The sequence below is a fragment of the Podarcis bocagei genome (genome assembly GCF_964188305.1).
Source record: "Podarcis bocagei genome assembly, chromosome: 8".
Lineage (NCBI taxonomy): Eukaryota > Metazoa > Chordata > Lepidosauria > Squamata > Lacertidae > Podarcis > Podarcis bocagei.
This window is the reverse complement of record NC_138133.1, coordinates 90461327-90471362: the sequence shown is the minus strand read 5'-3', so window position 1 is coordinate 90471362 and position 10036 is coordinate 90461327. Positions and strand designations below refer to the sequence as shown.

General features: G+C 48.7%; 1 protein-coding gene across 1 annotated transcript in view; it reads left to right on the top strand.

Moving 5' to 3' along the window:
• The first annotated feature begins 636 nt into the window (after positions 1-636).
• LOC308592708 (1-phosphatidylinositol 4,5-bisphosphate phosphodiesterase gamma-1-like) overlaps positions 637-10036 on the top strand; it is an 87757-nt gene continuing 78357 nt past the window's right edge. Inside the window, exon 1 of the mRNA XM_081204355.1 lies at positions 637-1794. Within this exon, the coding sequence (XP_081060481.1) occupies positions 1557-1794 (238 nt within the window). The 5' untranslated portion in view covers positions 637-1556. The remainder of the gene's footprint in view (positions 1795-10036) is intronic.

Sequence of the window (10036 nt, the reverse complement as noted above, 5' to 3'; positions counted from 1 at the left end):
TGTTTGTTTTACAATTTGTTTTACAATGAAACAGTGTATAAATTTTATGTAATCAATAAAGGAGCACCTTCTGTGCTCCTCTGCCATTTTTTCAAAAAATTGATATTATTCTGGTTTTTAAGATTAGCTGCCCAGTAACCGTCTTCTGGGTGACCAGCAAAGATAAAATGATAATGCACAATTTTAGAAATTTTATAAAACAATTGCAGCGTGACCATTTCCAAGCCATTTTAAGAATGCAGGTTTATAAAAGCCTGGGAGAATAAAAAAGACGTTTACTTGGAGCAGAAGAAAGGCAACTAAAATAAATAACAACAACAACAACAACAATTTAAAGGAAGAGTCAGGGACCTCTCTCCCTGGGGAGGCCTTTTGACAACCGAGTGTCCTCCAGCTGTTTGGACTAAAAGTCCCATCAGCTGGCGCAGGGGCCGATGGGATTTGTAGTGCGAAACATCTGGGCTGCGCATCTGGACCCACCTTGGTCTGTTACCGCAACCCCTCCCTTCCGCTCCCCTGCCATGCCCTCTTTCCGCCTCTAGGTGTCGCCCTCCTCCACCTTTCCAGCCTCCCCCCCCCCCCCCGCACTTTCCTATTTTGCTTTCTGTAAGATCCAGGATTTATTTATTTTTTTCCCCCCTCCTAAATTCCTTTCTGGTCTCTTTCCGGCCATGTGCGATTGCAGTTTCCTCTGGGCGTCCATTTCAGCAGCAGGCTGCAATTAATCAGCGGAGAAATAAGGCGAGGAGGAGCAGGAGACGGAGGAAAGGGAGCAGGAGAAGAGGACCAGAAGGGGGACAAGAAGGGGTCCACCCCATAAGACCACCCTGCCAAGGCTCCCCGAGCGCGTTTCCCTTCCTGGGTGTGGGGCAGAGGAGCGTTTGCAGAGGATCCTCCTGGCCTTTGGGATCTGGGGATTCTGCTTCCTGGGGAAAAGATCTCTGCCCCCCACAGAAGACCCTTGGCAGATGTGAGTGGATGGGGTGGCCAGGGGCTGCCACCCGGGTCCCTGGGGCAGGAGGGGCGCTGCCTGCTTGGGTGCGCCACCCTCTTCCTCCATCCCTGCAAAGCCCACCTCGGGTGGGGCTTGCCCGGCGCTTCTGCCCAGAGAGGGCACCAAAGTCTCATCCCCTCTCCAGCCCCACAGCCATGGCGAGATTTCCCCCACCTCCATTCCTTTATGGGCCAGAATCCCAACTGGGCTGGATCGCTCAGAGCCGGGCTTGAACCTCGCAGCTGGAGAAGCCTCTTCCATCAGCTTTCGGGGGGGGGACCTCCCTTTTCCGCCCCCCAGTCTGCTTTTATCTATATTTCCATTCCTTGAAGCTTCCAGAAGGAGACACAGGATCAAAGGAGATCCCGTCGCAGCTTAGAGACAGAGAAATAGAAAGAGGTTTCTAATATATATATATATATGCAATTGCCAGCAAGGAATATTATATATCTCAGCGGGATTTTTGCAGCGTCTTGAGCTCCCCTCCGCTAAAAAAGGGGGAGAGCATTTTGCTGTGGCTTTGAGGGCTTTGCTTGCCACCAAAGGCCATGCAGTGAGAAGGATGTCTCTGTCCAGGCTGAATAGTTTCCTCAATGGCTTCCTGGAGGACCCCTCTGAGACGGAGGCGGCGGCTGGAGCAGAAGAGATGTCCGGGGTCCTCAAACGCTTGGAGACGGGCACCGTCCTCACCCTCTTCTACCAGAAGAAATCCCAGAGGCCCGAGCGGAGGAACTTCCAAGTGCGCTTGAAAAGCAGGCAGGTTGTCTGGAGCCGAACCCCAGAGAAGGTGGAAGGGGATGGTGAGTTGGCTGGGGGCCTGCCGTGGTTTGGGGCGCTATGGTTTGGGATGGTGGGGGGGGGAGGGGAGGTGGGGTGGACCGAGAACGTGAGGTCTGGTGCAAGATGCTGGAGAAGACTTCATGGGTCTTTGCCGAGAGGGAACTACTGTGGAGTTTGCTCAAATGTGCTCTGCGCTGGGCCGCACTCTGACCCACTGGCCCAGGTTAGCAAGTAGAGGACGCAGTGTTAGAAACTCAGATGGATTAGCTAGGTGCCAACGGCCTCCTTAAACCAGGGTTACAGTCGTTAAAACAGAATGCCTGGTTGCTAATTTGGGGCCAGGCAGCTTTTTCAATACGACTCTTTGGTTCCTGATTGTGCAGATAAAATATTTAATGGGTAGAATTCTGCAGGATGTGGTATTTGTGTGTGAAAACAGTCCAATGACCCCCAGGCATGCACCTCCAGATGGGGGAGACGTCAGGAGCCATCCTGGTGCCCGGGCATCGTCACTTGGTCGCAATTGGCCCATAGCCAGGTGCAAAATGCGCCTGGCGAATTTCTAACCCTGGGAGGATCTTGGCAACCCCAGTCTTAGCAGCCATGTATCCTTACGATGTTGCACATGTGTCCTTGGGGAAACCGGGCCACCAGGACTGGCACACCAGAGAGTTGTGAGGGTGCTGGAAATGGGCAGGGAAGTGTTTTTGAGTTGGAGCACCATTTTTGGGTGGCATCTACTTGGGCCCTACAGTTGAGTCCCTTTCGCGGGCGTTCCCTTTGATGCTCTCACCTCAGTGAGGCCTTCTAGGTGCCATCACTAACATGCTTTTGGGAACCAGGTGTAAAAATACCTGTTCTCCCAGATAGTTGATGGATTGTGATGATTTTGCTGTCTCTACTGCTGTTTTATTTGGTCCATTTTGTAGGTTGTTGTGATATATGGTTCATTTGTGTTTATTCTTATCATGAGCCCCACAGTGTTGTCAAGATTGGGCAGGCTGTGACGCAGGAGAAGGAAGGTTAGGGAATGGGGAAACCTGGGAGCTGCTGTCTCCCCTTTGTATCCTGACTTCAGTCACTTTTGGAAGGGTAATAAGGATGCCAGGTCTCCCGCCTGACCTGGAGACAGCAATGCTGACACTCTTGGCATCCCCACCTCATCTGTCCCACTCTTGTCCCACCTCATCTGTAAAAGCCGGTGTGAGAGACAGGGAAACTCATTGGGACATCTTCATTGCTTCCGTCCGGTTCTGAACTTCTTGCCCGCTCCAGAACTCCTGAATCGCGATTCCTAAGCATGCCCAGACTGTACTGTTACTAGCCTGAGTAAATAATAATAATAATAATTAATTTTTATTTATACCCCGCCCTCCCCAGCCAAGGCCGGGCTCAGGGCGGTTAACAAGCAATAATAAAAACAAGTTGAATGAATACAACTTAGAAACAAGATTAAAATACAACATTAAAATATTGAAACATTAAAATATTAAAATGCAGCCTCATCACAGTAAAGACCTCTCTCTTACAAGTAAAAGCCTTTCTTTACATATTTGGGCGGAAGTCAGGACAGTGCTCTTCACATCTTGTTTTTGTTTTTTTCCAAAAAAAATATTCATTTTATAACACAAATAAAGAACACAAACAGAAAAACAAACAATACAAACAGATTCTTGTCATATCCTTATTTTTCTAAACATTGTTAAATGGGCTTCCCCAAGTCCCATCTATCTGATTTTCATTTTACTTCATCTTTAGCAGTTTGCATATATCATAATTTCTAACCATCTTTTTTAAAACCACATTTACTTTAACCATAAAAAACTTCACATTTTATCACTTACAAATAATGCTATTTTAAAACACACTATCTTCTAACCCTACAGCCTATATCCACTTCCAAAGCTATTCTAAGATTTAAATATTAACATATTTTTTCAAATATTCCTTAAATGTGCTCTTCACATTTTGTAAGACACTTCGAGGGTCCATATGTAGCAAGTGATTATTCTAGTGAAATGATGATGATGATGATGATACCCCACAAAAATGTAAAGCAAAACAATGTGTGAAAATAAAAAAGTCAGTGCAGCAGTTAAAAAAATGGCAGCACAAACCACCTTTTGCCAACCTGGTGCTATTCAGCAGTTTGGGACCTGGGAAGACCTTTGGCCAAACAGCTCCTCTTCTTGGAACATGGCACCGCTTTATTTCATACAGTTTCTGAATCCACCTTTGTCTTTCTGGAAAGATTCCCTTACCTGACCCATGAGGGTAAAGGTAAAGGACCCCTGGACAGTTAAGTCCAGTCAAAGGCAACTATGGAGTTCCAGCACTCATCTCACTTTTCAGGCCAAGGGAGCCGGTGTTTGTATTCAGACAGCCTTTCCAGGTCCTGTGGCCAGCATGACTAAACCGCTTCTGGCGCATGGAACACCGTGACAGAAACAAGAGTGCACAGAAACGTCGTTTACCTTTCTGCCGCAGCGGTACCTATTTATCTACTTGCACTGGTGTGCTTTGGAACTGCTAAGTTGGCAGGAGCAGGGACCGAGCAACGGGAGCTCACTCCGTCGCGGGGATTCGAACCGCTGACCTTCCGATCGGCAAGCCCAAGAGGCTCAGTGGTTTAGACCACAGCGCCACCCATGAAAGCAGCTGATCTCTGAACAACGCCTTCCTCTTTATTTGCAAGTTACCCAGTTTTGGTCTCCCAGACATTGCAGCTCATCACCTGAGTCTCCTGTTAATTTCCACCCAGGTCTCACTGAAAGTCTTCCCCCTGGCATCTGGTTGGTCAGCTGTGGGAACAGGAGGCCGGATTAGGTGGGCCATTGGCCTGATCCAATATTAGCCGTATCTTTGCAGACCCAAGCAGAGTAGGTAGGAGTGGACCCCCTCCCCAATTGGGGGACAATTGGGATGTCTCACAGATGTGCCGTTCCAGCACAGGATGTTGTGCTTTGCTCACAAGGTCTGGCCAGAATGCCTCCTTTTGTACTTGCAGACGTGCTCTCGCTTTCCTGCCTCAAAAATTCCTCCGCTTCCTTATCTCCCACAAATCAAAGAACAGACTCTCCAGTTCCTTAGAATGAGCTTTAAGGGAAAACCCTGGCCATCTCTTGACTTCCAGGACATGGGTTGAGATCAAGAACGTCCTAACGGCTCAAGGTTGGGCCACAGAAGGGCAGCGTGGCCTCTGCGAGGGGAGAGAAACTGGGGACACGGGGCTAATGGAGGAGGGGGTTGAATAATAGAATAATAGAGTCAGAAGGGACCCTGGAATCTCAGCTAAAGCATCCATGACAGATGACCATCCAACCTCTGGTTAAAGACCTCCAAGGCAGGAGAAGCCACAGCCTCTCGTGGGAGCCTGTTTCACCATCAAAGAGCTCTTGCTCTCAGAAAGTTATTCCTGATTTATTTTTTTAATATATATTTTATTTTTTACCAAACACCAAAACACAAACAGTGAAACCCCCCAGGCGGCTGATACATTGAGTATACAATATTCAATAATATACATATTCAATAACATACATATTCACTAATATTCAATAATAACGTATTCAAATTAACCATATGTACACTTCTACAGTGGTAACTCGGGATGCGAACGGGATCCGTTCCGGAGCCCCATTCGCATCCTGAACAGAACATAAGACGCAATAGCGTGTCTGCGCGTGCGCGGGTTGCATTTGGCCACTTCTGCGCATGCGCGTGACGTCATTTTGAACGTCTGTGCATGCGCGAGTGGCAAAACCCGAAAGTAACGCGCTCTGTCACTTCCTGGTCACCGCGGAGCGCAACCCGAAAGTATTCAACCTGAAGCGTTTTTATCCCGAGGTATGACTGTATATACCTTAACACACCTCCTTCCACAAGGCTTATTTAACTTTTAACATTTTAATTGCCCCAAATTGTTCAAACCTACTCAAGGTTAGTGAGGTCAGTGAGAAAGAGGAGGATTGCTTTGAGAAGATATTGAATAATTTGAGTTATTCCTGATGCTGAGTGGGAATCGCCTTTCTTGGAGCTTGAAGCCATGGGTTCGAGTCCTGCCCTCCGGAGCAGGAGAAAACAAGCTTGCTCCATCTTCCATGTGACAGCCCTTGAGATATTGGAAGATGGCTATCTTGTCTTCTCTCAGTCTCCTCTTTTCCATACTAAATATACTCAGCTCCTCCAACCATTCCTCATCAGGCTTGGCTTCCAGACCCTTGGTCCATAGCTGTCAACTGTCCATTATTTGGCGGGAAAGTCCCTTATCCCAGCACCGTGTCCCGCTGCTGTCCCTTAAATTTCCCGGGTTTCAAAGGAAGCAGCTCCTCTCCCTTCCTCCCTGCCAGCCAGGGAGGAGGGAGGCTCCATCTGTGTTGCTTGGCTGCGTTGCTCACCCAATAAGGAGTCTAAGAATGACTGGGGGGTGGAGCTTGCATGCCTTGTGCCAATCAAATTGGCCGTGTTGCCTGGGGACTCGCCTTTGCTCAGCGCTTCCCAGCGGAGAGGTGACGGTGGTTTCCCTTGCTGCATCCCCTTTGCCGGGTTGCTGCGCTGTGGGAACCAATGTTTGAGGCATCGTTTGGCTGCTGGCTGTGTTTTCTGCCCTTAGGTAAGAGGGGCTCAGAAGTTGAACATACCTGTACTTGGAAAATCCCTTATTTTGGCTGCTGATCTCTTATTTTCGAGGCTGCTGGTCCCTTATTTTCAAATCTGTAAGTTGACAGCTATGCCTTGGTCATCTTGGTTGCCCTCCTCTGCATGTGTTCCAGCTTGTCAGCATCCTTGCCCTAGAACAGGACACGGGACTGCAGGCTCACTGGCAAACGAAGGGATAGAAGCAAGGGCAAGGACCGCAGCTCAGTGTTAGAGCAGCTGCTTTGCATACAGAAGTCCCAGCTGTAGTCCGCAGCACCTCCAGGGAGGGCCAGGAATGTCCCTATGTGGAAACCCTAGAGAACAGCTGCACAGTCAGTGCACAGAGAGGGTAGCCAATGTGCTGCCCTCCAGATGTTTCAGACCCCAGTCCCCATTGAACCCCAGCCAAAATGACCGATGGTCAGGGATGATGGGAGTTGTAGTCCTATTGGCTACTCTGGCATGGGCAAAGCTGAGCTAGACAGACCAATGATCAGACTCTGTCGGAGGCAGATAATAATAATAATAATAATAATAATAATAATAATAATAATAATAATAATTTATTATTTATACCCCACCCATCTGGCTGGGTTTCCTCAGCTTCTATGGGTGGCTCCCAGCAAAATATCAAAATACAATAATTCATCAAATCTTAAAAGTGTCCCTAAACAGGACTGCCTTCAGATGTCTTCTAAAAGTCAGATAGTTGTTTATTTCTTTGACATCTGGTGGGAGGGCGTTCCACAGGGCGGGTGCCACCACCGAGAAGGCCCTCTGCCTGGTTCCTTGTAACCTGACTTCTTGCAGTGAAGGAACAGTCAGAAGGCCCTCGGAGCTGGACCTCAGTGTCTGGGCTGGATGATGGGGGTGGAGACGCTCCTTTAGGTCTACTGGGCCAAGGCTGTTTAGGGCTTTCAAGGTCAGCGCCAACACTTTGAATTGTGCCTGGAAATGTACTGGGAGCCAACGTAGGTCAGGACCGGTGTTATGTGGTCCCAGCGGCTGCTCCCAGTTGCTAGTCTGGCTGCCACATTCTGGATTAATTGCCGTTTCCGGGTCACCTTCAAAGGTAGCCCCACGTCGAGCGCATAGCAGTAGTCCAAGCAGGAGATAACTAGAGCCTCCTTCTGCCTTTCCCCCTCACAGCATGCTTCTCTGCCTAAGAGGCGCATCAAGAGAGGCAGGGCAGGGCTGACCTTTGCTTTGGTGCGGTTGAGAGGATTAAAAGCTGCCCCATACAAGTGGGGAACAGGGAGGGGACCAGCCCTACAACAGGGAGGTCAGATCAATCTGACAACCGGCAAATCGGAGTTCCCAGAGAACTGATATAATCCCCAGCGGAGAGGGAGCAAGGGAAGGGAAGCGGGTAGGGGGCAAGGCAAACTCTTCAAGGCCAAATCCTGTCCGTTTGCAACAGAGGCTCCATTTGGGGGAGTCCATATGGGGGGACCCCATTTGGCTCACCAGGAGTCAAACTCCTGCAAGGCAAAGTGGGGTGCAGGGGGGAGTCCCTGTGCTATAAAGGAAGAGAGGGGTCGTTTCGGTGAAAGATTTGTTTCCTTCCAAGTGGGCTCCTTCTCCCTTCTTGGGAACGTGATCTACTTGATCTATGTGGCATAAACATGCAGATCACAAAGGCCTGGTTTGAAAAGGGGGGCTTGCAGACGAGGAGTGGGTGGGAAGGCAAAACGGAGCAAGTCATAGAATCATAGAATCATAGAATCCTAGAGTTGGAATAGACCACAAGGGCCATCGAGTCCAACCCCCTGCCAAGCAGGAAACACCATCAGAGCACTCCTGACATATGGTTGTCAAGCCTCTGCTTAAAGACCTCCAAAGCAGGAGACTCCACCACACTCCTTGGCAGCAAATTCCACTGTCGAACAGCTCTTACTGTCAGGAAGTTCTTCCTAATGTTAAGTCCACAAATGCCTTTTTGGAAATCCTGTTCTCCTTTGCCAAAGTGTGCAGCTGACCTGTTGTTCAGGGTGGCCAGGAGAGATTGCAATCTGGAAAGCCACACTGTGCCTTTAAGTGGGAGGAAAGGGGGAGGGCACAGGTTTGCATAATATTTACATATGCTAAATTTCAACAAAGAGGAGCAAATTTAGAAATAAAGACCGCAACTTAAAATAAGGACACAATTCAGCTCACATTAGTAGGAGGAAGACTGCGACCAGGTGACCAGGTAGAGTTTGTAGAGAATTTTTTTAAAACTTTACAGATGTGGTACTCAGGATTTGAAAGGAGTTTGAAAAGGAGAGGGAAGGCAGTAAATGCTTCCTTGCAGTGTGTAAGTGGGGTCGCTACTGTAAATTCTGGGATGGCAAGCAAAACGTCACTCAAAACTTTCCGCAAGCAAAGCTTGCCTTGACCTAATGGTGCCATTTCAAGAGCTGTGTAGCCAGTCAGATATCTCCTTCCCCTGGCCTGCCACTAAAAGGATAAGGTGCGGCGCTCATCTCACTTTTCAGGCCGAGGGAGCTGGCGTTTGTCCACAGACAGCTTTCCGGTCATGTGGCCAGCAGGACTAAACCACTTCTGGCACAACAGAACACCGTGATGGAAGCCAGAGGGCATGGAAACGCCGTTTACCTTCCTGCCGCAGCGGTACCTCTTTATCTACTTGCACTGGTGTGCTTTCGAACTGCTAGGTTGACAGAAGCTGGGACAGAGCGACGGGAGCTCACCCCGTCGCGGGGATTCGAACCGCCGACTTTGCGATTGGCAAGCCGAAGAGGCTCGGTGGTTTAGACCACAGTACTACCCGCGTCCCTACAAAAAGGATAGACGGGTCAGCAACTGAAGTGGGCTACCTGGTTCCCAAACTGCAGGTCTTGGTAGTAAAACAAAAAGAGAAGTTTTTACTAAAACTTTTTTACAAAAAGGGAAGTTTTTAATGTGTGACATTTTAATATATTTTTAATCTTTGTTGGTGCTGACCTTTAAAGCCCTAAACGGCCTCGGTACTGTATACCTGAAGGAGCGTCTCCACCCCCATCGTTCAGCCCGGACACTGAGGTCCAGCTCTGAGGGCCTTCTGGCAGTTCCCTCCCTGTGAGAAGTGAGGTTTCAGGGAACGAGACAGAGGGCCTTCTTGGTGGTGGCGCCCACCCTGTGGAACACGCCCTCCCACCAGATGTGAAGGAAATAAGCAGCTATCCTTTCTTTAAAAGACATCTGAAGGCAGCCCTGTTTAGGAAAGTTTTTAATATTTAATGCAGCATTGTTTTAACACTCGATTGGGAGCTGCCCAGAGTGGCTGGGGAAACTCAGCCAGATGGATGGGGTAATAATAATAATAATAATAATAATAATAATAATAATAATAATAATAATAATAATAATAATAATTAATTGTTGCTGTTGTTAGGATCTCTAGGTTGCCAAGTCCTTTCTGGCCTGGTGCTCCTGTGCTTTAAACTGGCGAGGATGCCCTGCAGGGAGCAGGGAACTACCTGCTGGCTTCCTTTTTCACGCTGGTGTTTTCCGAATGAGAAACCTCATTCAGTTAGTCCTCAGCAGTGCCTGCAGACCCCATCACTCTCAGGCGCCTGCCTTCAGGGTAAGCAAGCCTGAGAGGCTTTTGAATGGCCACCTGTCATGGGTGCTTCAGTTGAG